Here is a 20,703-nt window from a genome sequence, read left to right as displayed (position 1 = left end):
AATTGTGCCACCCAGGTGCCCCTGGTACTACATTTTGAACTACTCTAAAACAAAATATGTAAGATAACCTTAAATTCAAGGATTGCACGAAGGTATTTTTGAAAACCACAGTGGATTTCAAGCTGAAGAAAACACAGCCGTCCTTTAATTTACACTTGCAGGAAAGTTAGACAAGTAACATATAAACAGAAATCAGAAAAAGCAAAAAAATATGAGAGAAATGTCTCCAATCTTCTGTGCTTAGGCAAGAAAAAAAGTTTCACTAAAGCAAATCTGGCTTAAGCTGTATTTGTTTCTTTACTGAGGGTACATGAATATTATCTATTAGATAGATTTTTCTGCCTGGTCTAAATAAAGCAAATGGACAAATACATTAATCTGAAAGAAATTTAAACAAAAACCAAAAAAAAGAAAAAGGAAAGATCAATCCAGGCTTGAGCTGGATATATTACAATGTAATCATTCTCCAAGTCAGAGAGAATATTTACAACAATATTTGAATAAAAAACAATGGAGGGGCGCCTGGGTGGCTTAGCTGTTTAAGCATATGCCTTCAGCTCAGGTCATGATCCCAGGGTCCTGGGATCCAAGCCTGTGTTGGGCTCCCTGCTCAGTGGTGAGCCTGTTTCACTGCCTTCCTCTGCCCCTCCTGCCCTGCTGGTGTTCCCTATCTCAAATAAATAAAAACAACAGAGTGGTGGGAGATGAGGACCAGTAAGAGGCAATAGGGAATTAAATATTTTTACTCTAACAAAACTCTTTGGAAAATAGAGCATTAAAATCCCTTCAGGTAAATATATTTTGGAAAATATGTATTTTTCTATTTTCACTATAATTATCTTTTTAAAGGAGAGAGAAGTTTATTGAATACACTGCAAGATACGGTGGGTAGGACAACAAGGGAGATGCTCTCTCCCTGTTTTCACTATAATTATAATACCTGAAGGCATTTACCAGACTTCACTATCACTGAACATATCTGATTTAAAACACAGAGAGGCACACACATTACTTTCTCTCATGAAACGTGGTTCCTTAATAAATTTTAACAAAGATGATGATGGGATGTAGTAGAAACTGTTTCAGACTTAGAACAAAGAGACTTTGGGAGGAACAAATCTGGTATATATGGTATCTTTGGGAAAACTACAAAAAGGTGTTCCATTCCTGGTAGCAAGAGTTCTGATCCAGTGAGTGAAGAGCACGGTGGACATCATTCTTAAACTCTCTGAAGTACACCAACTGCATATCTATATCAAGCAAATTCAAACTTGGCCCTACCACTTGTTAGCTTGAAATCTTAAACACTGAGTTAACTCAATTTCAATTTATTTCCAAAATGGAGATTACAGAGTCCTATTAATAGAATTATTGTAGATATCACACAGGATGGTATGAGTACAGAACTCAATAGACACTTAAATGAATGGCAAAACAACAATTAAAAGTCTCTCCTTCCACAGAAAAGTGGAAGTAGCTCTATTTTCACATCTATAAATAATAAATGCCAAATAGAATACTTAACTTAGGTTAGCCTGGGTTTTTTTTTAGATTTTAAGATTTTATTTGACAGACAGAGATCACAAGTAGGCACAGAGGCAGGCAGAGAGAGAGGAGGAAGCAGGCTCCCCGCTGAGCAGAGAGCCAGATGTGGGGGTCGATCCCAAGACCCTGGGATCATGACCTGAGCTGAAGGCAGAGGCTTGAACCCACTGAGCCACCCAGGCGCCCCCCAGTTAGCCTGGTTTTAAGGGAACACAAATTAACGAATATCCCTAACACCAGTTCGCTGATCAATTTTGTGTGTGTGTGTGTGTGTGCGAGTGCAAGCGCGCGTGTGTGCATTTATGTGTAGGAAGGGAAGACAGTGAGTTCAATGATAAAATGTTCTAAGTCTGGAAACATATATTTGAATCTCCCTTGCAGGTTCATAATGCATATTAGCACTCTAAAGGGTCTAAAGTCCTGTAATAAGAGGTTTAACTTATTTATTATTTAACTCATTGTTGTCAAAATTTATTTGGTCACAGATTTCTTTTTTTTTATATCTACTAATAACTCATGGCACTAGTTTTTTGGTTTTTGGTTTTTTGTTTTCCTACAGAATGGAATTTGGAAGTTTTGAGCCTTGTTTTATGTATATGATGCCATAGGAACAGCTCCACTTCTTATTGGCAGTCATTAATTAAGGAAAACCAAATAGATTATAAGCTACAGACAGTAATTTCATTACAATTTTACAAACTTCAAGGCAATCAGAAATTCAAAATCTGAAACTGCTTTTCAGTAATTTTGATATAAAAGTTTGAGTTTGGGGGCGCCTGGGTGGCTCAGTGGTTTAGGCCGCTGCCTTCGGCTCAGGTCATGATCTCAGGGTCCTGGGATCGAGTCCCACGTCCGGCTCTCTGCTCTGAAGGGAGCCTGCTTCCCTCTCACTCTCTCTGCCTGCATCTCTGCCTACTTGTGATCTCTCTCTGTCAAATAAATGAATAAAATCTTTAAAAAAAAAAAAAAAAGTTTGAGTTTGAAATAAAAGGTGAATTTCAAGGCTATGTTAGTCCACATTAGAAATTATTAATTCAAAGATTATATCTAAAATCCATGTTGTAGTGAATGAACATTTTAGCCACACGCTTTAGCTCTATGTGACTAAAAGTAAACAATGATGATGATTGGTTATACGGCCTTCGCAAGAAAAGAACTTATCTTGGTCTGAATTCAAACTGCTACTACTTACATTCTATTCTACTCTTCTTCTTTCCTGTACACATTTATGTTAAGGCGAGAAAAACAAAAGTAAAGCATTTTCTATTTTACTGCTGTACTTACTTACCTAATATTTTCACAGCATAATGAGGACTTTCTAAGACAATTCCTTCCTCTGTATCAAATATAGGGTTATCTATTCCAGTCTTTGGAGGAATCTGGGCTAGTTTCTTAAGTCTCATGGAAGAATTAAGGTCAAGTTCTTGTTTTTTCCCTTCTTCTTCTCGCCTGCGCCTCATGTCTTCCTGTTGCTGCCGAATGCGCTCCAGCTGTGCACTTCGACGCACTGGCATCATCCTGGCGCCCAAATCTCCGGGGCAGTCAACAGCCATCTCTCGATGCTTCTGAGGTTCCTCTGGTGATGCAAGATCAACATTTTTTACTTCGCTGTCTGATTCCTCAGTAACATGCCCATTCATATGGGATGTTGTCATGGTTATCTACAAAAACCTGTACCACTTTTTATAAATCAATTTCTCCTATAAAGCCAATCTCTTGATTCTGTAGTATAAAATCCATGTTACTTCAAAAAAAAAACAAAAAAACAAAAAACTTCTCACATCACATAATAATGCTATGAAATGTATCCATGAAGGAAATCTAAGGGGAAAGATGGGGAAAAAAAGTGTAAGAATTAAAATATAAAAGTAGATTTTATACAGCCCACTTCCAATCTATACACAATATAGTATCTTATAAGTGTACAACATTATTTGGCTATATAGATTAAGTACTTTCATTTTATAGATAATGCTGATAAAATCAAGGTATTAAAAAAAAAAAAACAACAACCCTCCCAAGAATTTGAAGCATACTGTTTAATTGCACAGCTGAGAAAAACCATGTATTGGAAAGTTTAGCCAAGTGGGAAGTAAGAAAGTTTTAGGTACTAGTCTGGTAGAGAATAGGTTGCTTAATGTATAAAGATGTATCGTTGTCTCAACACAGTACTTTATACTCAATACAGGAGATTGAAATAACTTCCTAGTTAACTGCTAAAGAAATGGGCATATAGCAAGCTATGTTGGTGGTTCACTTGAGATTAAGGCAGCATTGTCAGGGACAATTCACTTTTAGGAGTTTATGAGAAGCAGAAGATACCTAATGAAAAAGAAATTTAATTGGCAGCTAAGGCATCTATAGGATAAAATCACATTAAGTGAGAAAAAGACTATGTGGGTTTTCAGTCCTTATAACCAGCCACAATAATAAAAGAATTAAGAATTAATTCTTTATGAGGATTCATTTCGAGAAAATGGTAATATCTGTTACCACTCAAAAAATGTTGAAGTCACAGCAAATAAGAATATATTAGATTTAAAGACCAGAAACTGAATTTTAATTCTGCCGCTGCCACTTGTTCCGGTTTTATGGTTTAAGCCTAGTCAGTTTCTCTCTCTGAACATCGGATTTCTTTGGAAAACTTATTCATAGGCTTGTTCTAAGTTTTAAGTGAGAAATACCGTATGCAAGTTTTAAAACTAAAAAATACATACATGCATATTAATTCCTAGAATTAATTTGATTCTATTTAAAAAATCCATTATTAACTTGATTCTCCTATTTTAAAAATCCTTCAACATATTTCATTATTTCTTAAAAGATTCATAAATTTTAGAGAGAAAGCATGCACAAGCAGGGGCAGGGGCAGAGGGAAAGGGCGAAAAGCAGACTCCAGGCTGACTGCACAGCTCACGACCCCAAGACCACAACCCAAGCAGAAATCGAGTCAGAAGCCCAACGGACTGAGCCACCCAGGCTCCCCACTTCAACATATTTTAGACAAGAAAAATATTTTACTGGATGACACCAGCTTTTCATCAAGCCATTTCTTAGGTATAAGTAGGCAGATTGTTTATATATGTGTAAACCCACACATTAAATCCAATTAGCCTTCTCTGTTCAAGACTTTAAAAATATTTACAATAATAAACCTACTACACCTCCTTGAGTTTAGTATCACTTCAGTAAACAGGTTGGCTAGAGCATATGCCAACTCAGCAAAAGCTGAGTTTTCAGACAATATTCCTAAATGCCAGCCAATCTTCTCTCCAAATCTTGTCACAGACTTCTGAAACCCCACTTAGACTGAGAGGGAAACCACTAGACCAGCAGGCAGGAAAACTGGTACAAGCTACATACGCCACTAGGCATTACATTCTCACAAGAATTTTGGTAGACTTTTCTGTCTTGTATCCAAATTTTAACTTCTCTATTTGTAACTATGTGATCTACACACAGATAACTTATTTATAATTGGATTGCCTTCTTTTTCAGTAAAATGAGAACTATTAAAATTAAATTAGGCTGTTCTTAAGTTTTATATATTGATTACATGTTCTGCAAATTCAGCTTATTTAATGTTCTCATTATAGTAAGCAGAAATATATGAGGGAGTTACTGTAATCCTATACTTAATTTTGATTTTAAAAATTATTTCCAGAAAATTATAGCTCTCAACTTTTTCCAATTATAATATTTACTGGGGATTAAAAATCATTTAATAATGGATAATGCACTTCCTACTTTATATGCTAGTCTACAAATTATTATCTGAAATTAAAACTCTCAGCTTCAAAATTGTAAGGCTCTGTCCATAGTCACCATAATAGATCATGGAGGGGAGGAATTACAGCTCATGCAAAAGAGGCTGGGCTTGGTGATCTGGGTCAGAGTTTTCATGCTTCTCTTTCTGGACCTAGTCCTTTACTCTCAGAAAAATTTCTGCAACCTCGTATTAATCTGCTTAAAATTCCATTTTGGTCATTGCCCTTGAAGTGTTCACAGTCTACTGGGAGAGACAGCAAAGAAAATGAATGATTATTCTTCCCCAGTTGGTTTCTCCTCGTTAGATTCTGAATTAATTAAAGACAAGAGTCTAGTCTTATTTTTATACCTCCCAGTGCTCAACACAATACATATCATAGAGAATGCCCAGTGAGTATCTGTTGAACTAAAAATGTCAGAAATTCACAGACCATATAGGCTCTGAAACTTAGTATGTACTAAGAAGTCAGAGCAAACACTCAAAACATAAGGATACATTTCTTTGAGCAGTATTTCAAAGAACTAAAAATTAGCCAGATAGAAGAGTCTGTTCTAGTCAGAGGGAATCACATGACCAATAAGGATGAAAAGTATGAAAATATGGCACTTTCAGAAAACAGAATAGGAATGCAATAAAGCTGGATGGGACAATGCGAGCATACCATATATGAATAACGAAAAAATTGGAAAGACAAGCAGGGAGGCAGACTGACAGAGTTGAAGAGCTAAGGACTCAGACCTATATGTTGGAAAAACATATAGTTTACAGAATTACTAGAACTTGGTGTCTGCCTTTCATATAGCAAAAAGAGGAGAGCTGAGAAAGAGGAAGAGGAGAATAGTAGTAGTAGCAGTAGAAGCAGCAGTACTTACAACTTTAACATTTACTGAGCACTCACATGCTAGAGAATACTGCAAACACTTCACACAGTATTCAGGCATTTAATCCTCATTATTACTCTAAAAGTAGTTCCAAATATGCCTGTTTTGTAGACGAGGAATGGGGGCTGAAGTAGGTCTTGAAGACAGAATGGAGAAATAAGAGACCATATGAACAAAAGGCAGGAAGATAAAAGGTATGGGAAACATACAAATAAGGCCAGTTGAACTAAGGCAGTCAGCTTGTCCAAAGAGAATAGTAGCTAGAAAGTCTGACTGGGTCTAACTTATAAAAGGTCTTAAACATAAGTCCCTAATTCTCAAGACACTAAGTCATCAAAGATTTAGAAAAGAAGAATGATTTGTACATAAATGTAACTGAGCATTTACTCTTGGCTAGGTACTAGGTTTTAGAGATAGGATCTCTGCCCATTAACCTATCTACCAAAATGTCCTATAGGGACCTAGAAATTAACATGTCTAGAGTTAAACTCATTATTTCCCTTTAATCTCCTCATATTCTCCTTAATCCACGTCCTCCACTTCCAGTTCTAATTAATGCCATTATACCTTCCCAGTTACCCAAGACAGCATAATGTTTCAAAGAACAGGCTCCAGAATCAGACTGCCTAGGACCTAATCCTTGCCTACTCTCCTTTTAAAAGTCTCAGCTGAAATACATCCTCCCCCAGATTTCCATGACTCCCCAGACTGGTTATGTGACTGCTCTGAAATCCCACAGTCCCTGTCAGATCTCTGAACAAACTAGACTACAGCTATTTGTATCTCTGTCTGTCTGCACCATCAGACCAGAAGCCCTTAAAGGTCAGGAACCATACTGACTCATCTCTGGATCCATGATATTGTCCAGCAGAGAGACCAAGCAAACAGGGAGGCTTCATAATAGGAAGTGTGATTCCAGGACTACTATCTTTGGGTTACTAGATGGATGGCAAATATCCTTAAAAGATGGAAAACACAGGGGAAGAAGAATTAGATAGAAGACGACAGAAATTGAAGGGTAATATAGGTTTAGTTTTGGACACAATCTGAAGGTGACTGCCGGTCACATGGATCAATGACCTACCTATTAAGCAAGGATCTATCTTATTCATCTCTATAGCCCTGATATCTAGCAAGGGACAAATGCTTAGATTAAGTATATGAGTAAATCGTTCCTATGTTCAATACCTCTAAGGCTTTCATATTGCCTAGAGAACAGAGTTGGGACTCACAAGGTAAATCCAAACTTTCTTTTACCATTTTCCAACACAAACTTTCAAAGTTTGCTTCCTCATTTATGCCTATCACCTTTCTTCTTCCTGCCCAAGTGCCTTATGAAATAAGAAATATGAACTGCTTCTCCTTTCAATTTCTGACTTCAAGATCTACCACAAGTTCCCATTTCCTTCAAGAAATCTTTCCAGACCAACTCGATTAAAAAATGATCTCACCAAACAACACTCCAAAAGACTTTATAATGGTCACAAGTTAATTCATGAGGGCCATAAAAGATTCAAAAGTCTTTCCAGAATCAAAGAAATATTATGCTATGTCCTACAGTTCCAGCATCCAGCTCATTATAATTCCTAAACAGGCAAACCATGAATACTCTACATCTTATATGTAGTCAATACATATCAATAAAATGTGGCAGTCCGAAGGAATTATATTCTTCCTCTCCAAAACACACGCACACACACACATACACGCATGCAAAAGAAAAAGGGGAAAAGAAAAAAAGTCTTTTGTTTGACAATTCAGAAGCTGGGAAATCTAGAGAATTACCTCCTTATGTGTAAATAAAAGATCATCTTCTGCAGATAATATAGTAACAGGTTCCTGGCCCTAAGAGTACTCTATTCCTCTCTTCTCAACCTTCTAATTATAAATTGTTTTTAAAATGCCTCAAAAGCCCATATTTTACATCCTCATCAGAGTTCCAGCTCATACCCTGAACCAAGAAAAAAATAAAAATAAAAAAAGAAGTCAAAACTCTTTACACAGTCCAAAAAACAAGAAAACGAATTTTTAGGTTGGCAGACCAAAGCTGTTTCAATGCTAACTTCAAACCAATTGGGGAGAAAGAGCCTTGGTTATGTGAGTTGGCTATAGGAGAAGGGGGTAAAAGGAAGCTAAATAAGCTTCAAATCATTAAAAAAGATTTGAGACTGGGGGACCTGAAATAGCCTGAAGGATATAGGCCCACTGAAAATGCCACATGAAGAAATAGAACCATTGTGTGACAGCTAGGAAACATGAAGATGGTAGTCTACACTAGTGTCGAGAACTCAAGGTTTGTTTTGTTTTGTTTTTTTTTCAATTCATCCTTCCTCCCCTTCTCCCACAAGCAGTGCCTTTTGACTAGCAGCTGGGAAGTCTCATTTTTAGTGATCAGCATTCCTCTGACATTCTAAGAAGTTGGACTATTTGTTTCCATAGAAACAGCTTTGTCAGCTAACAGAAGATTCAGGCCAAGAATAGTGAAAAGAACTTACGTTATGCAAATTGGAAAGACCTTGTCTACTATCCTCTTGGTTTTTCTTCTCTGGTTTTTTCACGGAACTCAGGCTAACTTTCTAACTCTGTAAAACAGAGGAGAGACAATCAAGTGTAAAGGTCTGCCGTATTTTTTAGTGGGAAAGAGTGAGAGAGAAAGGGTAATACAATATGATACCTAATTGTTTGCAGGTGGCTAGGATTTCTTGGTATGAAGTAGTAAAAATGTTAATCTACTCCAATATTTATTTATTTATAAAAGATTTTATTTATTTGACAGAGAGAGAGAGAGAGAGAGAGAGAGAGATCACAAGTAGGCAGAGAGGAAGGCAGAGAGGCAGGCAGAGAGAGAGGAGGAAGCAGGCTCCCTGCCGAGCAGAGAGCCCGATGCGGGGCTCGATCCTAGGACCCTGGGATCATGACCTAAGCTGAAGGCAGAGGCTTTAACCCACTGAGCCACCCAGGCACCCCAATCTCCTCCAATATTTAATGGGCATCAATTAAATAAATGTAAATTACCTGAAATCAGTGAGGAAAAAGAAGCAAGCATAACTGGTAAGACCCTTTGCAGATTTTTTTTTTTAAGATTTTATTTATTTATTTGAGAGAGAGATGAAGAGAGAACACAAGTAGGGAGAGCTACAGGCAGAGGGAGAGGGAGAAGCAGGCTCTCCGCTGAGCAGGGACCCTGACAAGGGGCTCCATCCCAGGACACTAGGATCATGACCTGAGGGGAAGGCAGCAGCTTAACCAACTGAGCCACCCAGGTGCCCCTGCAGATTATTTTTAATGATACCTTTGAACTCTAGGTTAAGGTTCAAACAAAAATGCAGTTTATGTATTTTCTTTGTTTTAACTACAACTTCTGGACCAATTTTAAATATTATGAATAGCTTATAACGCTGAGAAAATGAGAAGGATCCAAAAAGATACAAAAGAATTTGACAGACAGGAAACACAGTTAATTCAGAGGGGGAAATTCTGATGCTACACCGAACAAAGGAGAGGATCCTGCTGTCCTAACAGAGCTTACATTCCGTCAGAGTAACATAGTAAAGAACAAACATGATGACTTCAGATAAAGAGCTAGAGAGAAAGGGAAACTATAATAAACAGTGATGTTTGGAAGGGGCAGCATTAGATAAGAAGGCCAGGGAAGGACTATTTTAGGAGGTGATACTTGCATTGAGACCTAAATGACAAAAAAAAAAGTCAGCTGTGAGAAGATCCAGAAATAAAGGTTGATGGGACAGAAAGTACATTTCTATACAGATACCACCAGGAATCTCAGTTTCAATATATCCCAAACTGACCTCAACTTTCCTACTGTTGTTAATTATCCCACTATCTTCAAGATTTTGATCTTTTTCAAGCCCTATTATCTAGTCAGTTGCTAAGATCTGTGGATTGTACAAAGTTTTTAGAATCTACTGAAGGGTGGCAAAATATGCCACCCCAAAATATTCCACTAGAAGATCATGTTCAGAAAATGAAAAGGCATGCTAAAAAAAGGGAGAAATATTTGCAAAATATTTATGTCCACTATAAAGACTCTTACAATTCATTAAATCAAAAAATCTAATTTTTTTACAACAGGGCAAGAGCTTTGACCCATTTATGAAAGAAGATATACAAGTGACAAAAATGAACACTTGGAAAGATACTCAAATTAATTTTTTAAAAGATTTTATTTATTTGAGAGAGAGAATGAGAGTGCAAGAGCGGGGAGGACGGGCAGAAGGAGAGGGAGAAGCAGACTCCCAACTGAGCAGGGAGCCTGACATGGGGGCTCCATCCCAGGACCATGGGATCGTGACCTGAGCCGAAGGCAGATGCTTAATCAATGAGCCACCAAGGCATCCCTCAAAAATATTATTTTTTAAAAAGACTAATGTATAGTCTTACATTATAGTCATACATTGTGTATTCAAAACAATTCATATATTCACACCAAATAAAGAACTCCACAAAATCAAAGAATGGCCCATATACCATCTCAAAGAAGAAACTTTAGCTATATCTAAAACTAAGTAAGAATGAGTTATAACTCAAATATATTTGGGTTAGTCATGTAAAGTATTTAGCTCAAAAGTTATTGCTGACTTTTTATTTTTGAATTCAATGAGAAAATGTTCCATTTGCTTGTATTAAACACAAAGTTGAAGGTCTTTGCAGATATTCAAGACTACAAATTCACAGCAGGAATTGGTTAAAAGCCAAACAGTATCAAAGATATCAAATGGTTGGTTACTTGAATTCCCCTTTATCATCTCAACAACTTGGTAATAAAAGATTAAGTACGTCCAAAAGGTTAGTCAAGTTTTTGTAAAGGTACTAGGACAAAAGGTAATTTATAACATTTTCAAACTGACCAGAAAAGGATTTTTAAACGTGTGGTATAAAGTTACTTGTAATATGGCTTTCCAGTACATTACTACCAATCAGGAATATACATGGCCTAGTTAGAGAATAAGAACAGTCTTGATAATGAACAGAGCCAGTGTAAGAGATAGACGATAAAGCCAGAGCTGACTCTGAATGCTAAGCTAAACTGTTTGAATTTTCTCCTGTAAGCAATGGGAAACTATGGGTTTCTGAGTTTAAAAAAAAGAACCAAAAATTGGCTTTTTAGAAAGTTATATCTACACTGTAACCAGAGTTGACCAGGGGAAAAGTTAGTAGAGCAGCCAATAGAGATAATGTTTTAATACTTTATGCATGGGAGGATAAAGGAAGTAGCAGAAAGAACGAAAAAGGGATAACTTCAAATAATGGTTATTACAAAGGATGACTTGACAGGACTAGGAGACCAGTAGCCAAATAGAATTCTAAAATATTAAGCATGACAACTGAACCTACGAGAAATTATGGGGCCTTAAAATAGAAGAATTCAGAGAATAAGGTTTTTCTCTTTGGAAGGGAGAGGAGGCGGATGGGGAGAAGTGGAAAGATGATAAAATCCATTTTAAAGGGTAATTTTTAGCAGGCTGTTAACTGCAATACAGGGAAACCAAAGAGAATAGGCTAGAAATAAAAATTAATAAGTAATTTACATATTCATGGCTTACATTTGTAAAGCTTTAAAGTTTCCGTAATAAATTCAAGCACATTATTTCATTTGATCTCTCTCCAGTTTCCCTGAAAGATAAGCAGGTTGGAAATCTCCATTTTCCAGAAAATACATAGACATTGCAAGTTAAGTCACAGAGCTACAATAGAACAGAAAATCCAGATCAGTGAACCCCGATGTGGATCCACAATGCAATGTCAGCTACATTCCTGTAAGCTGAAACCACCCTGACTACACACTTCTTTCAAAAAAAAATCACATAATTACATCATTCTTTTATTTTTAAAATGATTAGAGAGAATCCAACTTTTCTCTTCAACTGACTGCTCCACAAAATGACACAGTAATTAATTAATTTCACTTATATATTAACAGACTACAAGTTTACTCTAACATCAGACTGCTAGCATAACATCTATTGCTCAAAGTTTCTAAATACTCAGCGGAGGAGAGGCAGTCAAGTGGAGAAATGGTAGAAATGCATGGAAGTTCTAATTTGAAAACTGACACTAAGCTACAAACATTTCAGTTTCCTAGTGACATTTTAAAAATGTTATTCTCTACTCTATTGTTCCAATTTCAGTATGTGGTGCCAAACTGAGCCACATGTCCTACCTTGACAAACTGTTTTTAATAATAAAATATTAATTTGTACCTTGAAAAATGAATAGCATAAAAATAAAACAGACGAGACAGACTAATCTTGTCAGATAAATTAGCTGTCCCTCAGGGTCAAATGTAAGTACTGCAAATCATAACTGTAATATCCCTAAATATGTTAATAATTAATTATACCAACCCGCATCAATTCTCCCTCCGTAATATCTCACATATACCCCTAGCTTCTTATACCACTACCTTAACATCATATTATCTCTCTCATGGGTTTTTCTATGAAGTTCAATTCACCCCAGTCTTGGTCTAAATCTAGTTGCCACTCACTTTGCACAGATGACCCTTGAAATAACATGGGGGTTAAGAGTTACTACTAACAGCCTACTGTTGACAGGAAGCCTTACTGATAATATAAACAGTTGATAAACACATATTTTGTATGATACATGTATCATATACTCTGCCCTTATAATAAAGTAAGCCAGAGAAAAGAAAATGTTTCTAAGAAAATCATAAAGAGAAGAAAATACATTTACAGGACTGTACTGTATTTACTGGGGGAAAAAATCCCCACATACGAGTGGACCCAGGCAGTTCTACCTGTGTTGTCCAAGGGTCAACTGTACTGCTGAATAAATTTTCCTGAGGCACACCTATTACCACGAATGTCTCTTTTCAAAAGTTTTTGTTGCCTTTCCCTTTCCTTAAGCTACTGTTTACGATGGGTTTACTATGTACCATTCATTCACTGTGCTAAAGTACCTAGTGTGCATTATCTCATTTAATCCTCACAACCATCTCCTCGATGAATTTTCTAATTAGCTTAGTAAAGACACTAACTTGCCCAATGTCAAAAGCTAAATGGTACAGCTGGGCCTCAAACTGAGTTCTGTTTGACTGCAGGGTCCTTTAACAACTTCTGGAGAACCCATTTCAAGTTCCATAGCCTGTCATTCAAATGGCTCCCCCTGAATTAGTACGAGAATACTTTTCCCTTCTGTTTCTCCCTCCCTTATCTTCCGCATCAAACTACTAGCTATTTCTAACACAAGCCCTACACTTTCCCAAGTCCACAGCTTTGCCATACTTGTTTTCTTATACCCAGAAAAAAAATCCTTCCTGTTCAATTCTTTATCTATTAAAACTTCCCTCTACCATTAAGAGTCTTACGAAATCTTCCTTACTCCTGCCTACTCCCATCCACAACCTACACTTCTAGGATACTTAATCTATGCCCCTGCTGTAGCATTTATTTATATATTTCCTTCTCCCTGTAAGTTATATTTCCCTTTTTAGTTAAATCACTAATATATCTCCATACATTCTGGTAGAAAAATCAACATACTCTTTACTATACATATTCAAATAAATCAGGTAACCTATCAGTTTCTTCCTTTTTTTTTTTTTTTTTTTTTAAGTTCCATCCTTTCTGGAGTCCTCCATTCTCTAGTTCTAAGCTGGATATTTTCTTTGTGCCCAGATTCACTTTCTTTTTTCCATTTGCTCCAGGTCTAAGAATGTTGACCTCCACTGACTGCATTACTCTTGTTTTCTTATCTTCTAACTTCCAGTGGGCTTGGCTAGGGAGAAGTAATTATTGGGAAGGTAGTGAGAAGGCTGGGTTCTTTATCCCCACCCCTCACCCCAAGCTTCTTCCTGTGATTTGGCAGAGGTTAGGTTCCTCTAAGGCCACAGTTTCCACTAGGTGGCTCCCCTCCTAAGGTAGTAACTGATAAATTCCAGTAACTACCCCCTTCCTTGCCCATTCAGGCCTAGGCTTAGCAGGTATCCAGCTGTTGCTAACCCCAAGATGTTTCTTAGTTCCCTTATCTCAACCCACCCACATCTTTGCAAACAGTCCCTTCATTAAACTCTCTTCTACTGCTCAGGTTGATTTTGCCATCTGTTTTCTGCATGGGATCTGACAAAAACATGCTCCAATCTGAATTGATTCTCTAAATCATCTTCATTCACTCATCTTTACCCTAAGAAATTCTCACCTCTTTCCCCTTCATCTACTCCCTTCTCCTTGAGAGACCTCCAAATGTCCTAAGAAAGTGTACATGGGGGTAAATTTTGTAAGACCTTGATTTACTTGGTACCAGAGCAGATTACATCTTTGAGTTCTTCTTTTGCATCCTCAACCTCAACCTTAATTCCTCACAGCTTCTCAGGACTTCTGGGTCTGGCTTTCTGTTGTTCTCTCCAAGAAAATATTTATAGTAAATAAAAGTAGCATAAACATGTAAAAATATTTACCTTGGTATAAGGTTTCTGTGTGTCTGTGTGAGTGACCAATCATGTCCCATGTTGGAGACAACAAAGGAAAACAGGCATTATGTACTGTTGACTCTATAAACCAGTACAACACTATGAAGAACAATTCTGCAAAGTCTACCAAAAATTTAAAATAAACATTTGATCTATCAGGTTTTTTTCTAGAAATTTATCCTACAAAGTATCTTCAGAACAACGCATATTAGTCTATGTTTTCACCTGTAAATTTAACAAAATCTAAATGCATATCAAGTATTTCCATGCAAATTTATCACTCTAATTGAGATGTGCCATCAGTGTAAAATACACTCTGGATTTCAAAGACTCCATATGGGGAAAAAAAAAGAATGTAACACTGTTCATTAATTATTTTTAATGTATGTGGAGATGGTAATATTTTATACATTATGTTAAATAAAATATACCATTAAATTTCAGCTGTTTCTTTTAAAATTTTTAATGTGGCTGCTAGAGTTGACGCTCTGTATGAACTGACACGGAACAAAAGCAAGTCAATAAAGATAGCTTCAGAATGGTGTTTATATATCATATCACTTTTACAAATGCACATAAAGGATATTTACAAAGTTATTAGCAAAAAATCTAAAAGAATATGCACAATACTGTTTTCACTTAATATCTCTGAAAAAGCAAAGATAAGAGACCTCTCAGGTTTTGCTTTTTACTTGCACTTATGTACTATTTGAGTATCTTATAAAATGTTGACCAAAATAAATGCATTACTTTTAAAATTTGGAGGAAAAACACAAAGATATTACCTCTTTGAAAGGAAAAAAAGTCCACAGAAACTTTAAATTACAGCTCCCTTCTATAAAAATTAGCAGCAGCAACAAAGGGCTTTCAAGAGTTCTGGAATCTTTTCACAAAAAGAAGTAACTAAAATGTTATCCCTACAGCCCCAAACAAGTTCACAAATAATACAACAATAAAATAAGAATTCCATAAAAAAAATTCTTAAATAAAGCACTTACGGAATCATTAGGAACATGACTCTTTCATGCTCAAAACTTCCTCTACCGCACAATGAATATATTACATCTTTAATTTAAAAATGAGAGGAAACCAGTTTACCATAAGAATAAGAGCAAGAATTATATGAAAAATTTCAAAAGGGACCATCTATACTTTAAAATTTAAAAGTCAAGTTCATAATTTTGATAGCATTGATTCTTTCATCATGTTAATTATGCACAATGACAAACTCTCAAAAAATCCCAATTAACTAGACTCACATGACTATTACTTTGGTCTCTTGATACCTATTTCTATGCCTCTTCCATGTAATTTCTCCATCTCTTCTAATCTTGGGTGTCAATCCTTTAGTCAATTACTTTCCCTGAAACATATACCACGACTTTTAGGTCTGTAAAAACACTGTAAGAGATTCCAACTTTTGACCTCAAGTGATTTACAGCTTACTAGAAAAAAAAAAAATATGCTCTAAAGGTCAGCAAATTAGTAGATGATTACCTCTACCTAGATGGCTTATTGGTATGCAATTCAACAACTGGCCATAAAAAAAAATGAGAGAACAGTTTGCCTTGTCCTTAAAAAACTACCTAATAATCATTTCTGAGTTATCCGAACAAGAATATTAAGCAAAATTGATAATAAATATTCATATCTACTGCTATCTACAAATTAGACTAAAGAAAGAACAATGGAGAGTATTTTCAGGACCAGGAGTAGGGTTTTATCATCACAACAGGAAAGAAGAATCTGAAAAAGAAGACTTATGATACAAACGTCACCAAGTTTAGAATCCACTGAACTTTCAGTACTGTGGTATTGCTGATGGAGGGCATGAATAATCTTCTGACTTTGACCAGATAGTATTAGCAGGCAAGAAAACATAAAGGGAATATTATGCAACAAGAGAAATAAAAACAAAAAGTCCATTTTAAAGATTACTGTACTGCAAATCCTGGAGCTAAAAAGGGTTACGAATGTACACTTTCATTCAATAATATGAGTACCCACTTGGTGAAAAATCTTGGATAGTCACTGATAATAAAAAGATTGCTAAGGCAGAGTTTTTATCCTTAAGAACTTAAAAATCTAGAATGGAAATCAGATAAGCAAATAAACAAGACCCCTATATACTGCAATACTATTTGATAAGTGCTGTACTCCAACTGCAGAAAATGCTACAAGAACTACCTGCAAAGTAAGTGTATCCTAAGAAAACCTGTATAAATGGGAAAGAATGTAAGAGACAGATACGAAAGGCGTCCATCACACAACAGGAAAAAAAGTAAGCAAAATATTAATTTTAAGACAAGCACATCAGTATTTGCAAAATTAGACAAATGCTTTATTTATAAGACTTTAAATTATGGTAATGAAACTCAATTCTATCAATGTCTATTTAAAAATGTGTAGCAAAAATGACCTAGTGAAAAATACTTTAGAATGACTGAGTCAGTAAGAGAAACTGACAAAACCAAGAAAAACTTGGGACACCTAGGTGGTTCAGTCAGTTAAGCATCCATCTTCAGCTCCGATGACGATCCCAGAGTCCAGCATAGGGCTCCTGGCTCAGCAGGGAGCCTGCTTCTCCCTCCGTCTGCTGCTCCCCCTGCTTGTGCTCTGACAAATAAATAAAAAAACTTAAAAAAAAAAAAAAAGTGAAACCTGATCTCACTACATATGTAAGCTGTTTAAGGCAACATTATTTCCCCCACAGACTTTCACTGTTATTTCAGAGATGAAATAATGGAGTCAACACACAGTAACAATTCTTCATCACTGACTCAGTCTATGACACCTGACAAAATTCCTATAAAATTGCTTAATCAGATTATTGATAATCACACAATCTACCCAAAATATATTAAAATATAACTTATTAAAATGCAGTTCACTGCTATTCCAGGTGAATGTCATGAACTAGGCTTGTATTCTACCTACCTCTTATCTAACATTTCTGGAGTGCTGAATACACACGAAGGCACTATGCTAACCTCCCCTCTTTTTTTCTTTTAAGTAGGCTCCACACCCAGCATGGAGCCCAACTCCGGGCTTGAACTCCAGACCCTGAGATCAAGACCTGAGCCGAGAACAAGAGTCAGATGCTTAACTAAGTCACCTGTGCTAACCATTCTTGATATGGCATCTCAGTTAATCCTCAAAATAAGGCTCTGAAGGGGATCACAATATGCCACCCCAAAATGTGACACTTTGACATAAAGATTTTCTTGAGCTAAAGGCAATTAAGAAACAGCAGACAGAGGGGCGGGGAGGGGGCGGGAACTCTGGGCTCTCCCCTTATCCAGCTAAAAATTTTGCAGGGCCTAAGTTTTCTTTTGTAAAGGTACCAGGAAGAGGACACTTAACCCTGGGAGGTTACTCTCATCAATGGAGAAGGCACCAACTTAAATCTGTACAACAAACCTTACAAAAATAAATTTTATCTTCCACTAGTTTCCCCACATACTTACCTTCCCACAATTTACATCCCCTAAAGGTCTAAATGTCTTTTCCTCTGCCTTGTCACCTCTCCACAATTTATTGCTCAGTCTCACTGCTTCTTTGGGTCAATTCTTTTCTATGAAGGTCTCCAAATGCACAGTTAGTAATAGGTCATTTTTCCTGCTAATCTGTCTTTTGTCTCAGTGAACCTAGGAGGATAGAAAAAGTTTTTTTCCACCTCTACATCCTTCTGAATCAGGCACTAATACAATCCCCATTCTGCAAATACAGAGTCAGATTTTGATAAGTTAAGGTGCCCAGAGTCACACACAAGACAAGAAGGTATTGCCCCATAAATCTGACTCTACAGCGTGAGTACTTAATCCACACAAGGACTATAATTGCACTGTAATGCCTGTCAGTAAAGACCCCAGAAAAAGCAAAAAAAGCCATTAACAAATTTATCCGTTAGTATCTATACCTTTATAGAGAAGTTAAGCAAGAACACGTGAAAGTTAGACCCACCCAATTAAACACATTTATGACTGACATAGAATAAACGGAATTGTGTTCTGAATCTCAAATTCTATCACATTATAGGGGGCGACTAGGTTAGAGCAGTCTCTAGTATTAAGCTCACAAGCAAAGCTGAAGTTTAAACAAGTAAATGATAAAAGTGCAAACTGGGACAAGCATCTACTCTGGGTCATTTCAAGCAGTGAGATACTAAGATAATGACAACACCTCCTATCCTTAAGGAGCTTGCAATTTACAGATTCAAGATTCTTCACTTTAATTCAAGTTATGTCTTAAACACTAATTCAGAAGCAGCTTTCCTCCAAAAGTTTTCATTTTACCAAAACGACACTGTTAAAACAAGCCTTAAGATAGGCTAAAATATAGGCAAAACAGAAAAATCCAAGGGCTTTGGAGTCATATAAACTGAATTCAAATCCTTGCTATCACTTGCAATAAGACTCTGGATAAAACAGTTAATCTCTGTGAGCCTGTTTCCTCACTTGTAAAAGGGAGAATATGGATAAAAACCTTACAATGTAACAGTTAATAGTTAAAATATATACGAAGGACATATACTGTATTACACATTAAGAGACAGGGCAAGGAATACTGTTATAGTAAGAGTTAGGGGAAAGCAGAAAATACTGTGATTTAGCCAAATGACTTACTACTCTTACCATAAAATTTAAGTGTAAAAGGAGAAGTTATAAATATGTAAATGGCTAAGATATATACAGAACACTGTCCCTTCAAGATGCCTACAAAGAATTATCAAATTTCCTTTCATAAACTCATATCTTGATTACTTTTAAAGTGAATCATTTTGAAAAACATCTGCAGGTCACTTGTATAATCCTTAGATGAATCACATGTAACGTTAGTTCAAATTTTGAAAATTAATCACTGTAAGTCTCCATATTAACAGATTAAACATAAGAATTCCACATGATTATCTCAATACAGGTAGAAAATGCATTTGACAAAATTCAACATCTACTCATGATAAAAATCCTAGGCAACACCTTGGAGGAAACTTCCTTAACCTGATTTAGAGAATCTATGAAATTACCTACAGCTAAGATCATATTTATAATTTTTTAAAAAGATTTATTTGTTTTAGAGAAAGCAAGCAAGTGAGTGTGGGGTTGGCAGGGGAGGAAGAAAGAATTTCAAGTAGATTCCCCACCCAGCAGGGACCCCCAGGGCAGGTCTCAATCTCAGGACACTGAGATCATGACCCAAGCTGAAATCAAGAGGTGGATGCTTAACTGACTGAGCCACCCAGGTGCCCCAGCTAACATATTTAAAGGTGAGAGACTAAATGCCTTCCCTTTAAGACGGCAAACAAGGCAAAGATGTATCATTTCATTACTCTATTCAAACATCTCACTAGAATGTGCGATGTGCAGTATTTAATAAATCAAGAAAAAGAAAAAAGCATATACATTAGAAAGAAACAATTCTTTATTCACAGATAGGTCTACTTAGAAAATCCTAAGAAATCTACCCCCCAAATCCCCTAGAACTAATAAATGAGTATGGTAAAAACCGAGGATACAAAGTCACTACAAAAGAAATCAACTGTAATTCCATATACTAGCAACGATCAATTGGAAAATCACTTTTTCTTAAAAAAGATTTTATTTATTTATTTGACACAGAGTGTGTGCATAAGCAGGGGGAGCAGCAGGCAGATGGAAAGGGAGAAGCTGGCTCCCTGTTCTGTGGGATACAGGGCTCCATCCCAGGACTTGGAGGATCATGACCTGAGCCAAAGGAAGATGCTTAACCGACTAAGACACCCAGGTGCCCCAAAACCCACTTTTTTTTTTTTTTAAGACTGCTTATAATAGGACCAAAAAACTGAATTACTTAGGTATAGATTCAATAAAATAGCTGCAGGACCTATATGCTGATAACTATGAAACACTCATGAAAGGAAGCAAAGACCTAAATAAGTGGAGAAAAATACTATTTCATGGACTGGAAAACTCAACTTTGTTAAAATGTCAATTATCCTCAAGTCGATCTATTGATTAAACTCAATCCTAATCAAAACCCTAGCAGATTTTTTTGTGGATATCGAGCTAATCCTAACA

At 36.4% G+C, this 20,703-nt stretch overlaps 1 protein-coding gene across 11 annotated transcripts in view; it reads right to left on the bottom strand.

The window, feature by feature from the left end:
• Positions 1-20,703, bottom strand: part of PALS1 (protein associated with LIN7 1, MAGUK p55 family member) — a 76,211-nt gene that overhangs the window by 51,134 nt on the left and 4,374 nt on the right. The window contains exons 2-5 of one of the 11 annotated variants that reach the window (XM_046008228.1): positions 14,636-14,658; positions 11,760-11,900; positions 8,691-8,777; positions 2,834-3,366 (exon numbers count right to left, since the gene is read on the bottom strand). In XM_046008228.1, the coding sequence (XP_045864184.1) occupies positions 2,834-3,200 (367 nt within the window). In that variant the 5' untranslated portion in view covers positions 3,201-3,366; positions 8,691-8,777; positions 11,760-11,900; positions 14,636-14,658. Of the gene's footprint in view, positions 1-2,833; positions 3,367-8,690; positions 8,778-11,759; positions 11,901-14,635; positions 14,659-15,906; positions 16,083-20,703 lie in introns of those variants that run through there. The other 10 variants (XM_046008229.1, XM_046008227.1, XM_046008225.1 and 7 more) reach the window with 10 other exon arrangements.

The sequence above is a fragment of the Meles meles genome, chromosome 6 (assembly GCF_922984935.1).
Source record: "Meles meles chromosome 6, mMelMel3.1 paternal haplotype, whole genome shotgun sequence".
NCBI lineage: Eukaryota > Metazoa > Chordata > Mammalia > Carnivora > Mustelidae > Meles > Meles meles.
This window is presented reverse-complemented; position numbering and strand designations above follow the sequence as displayed.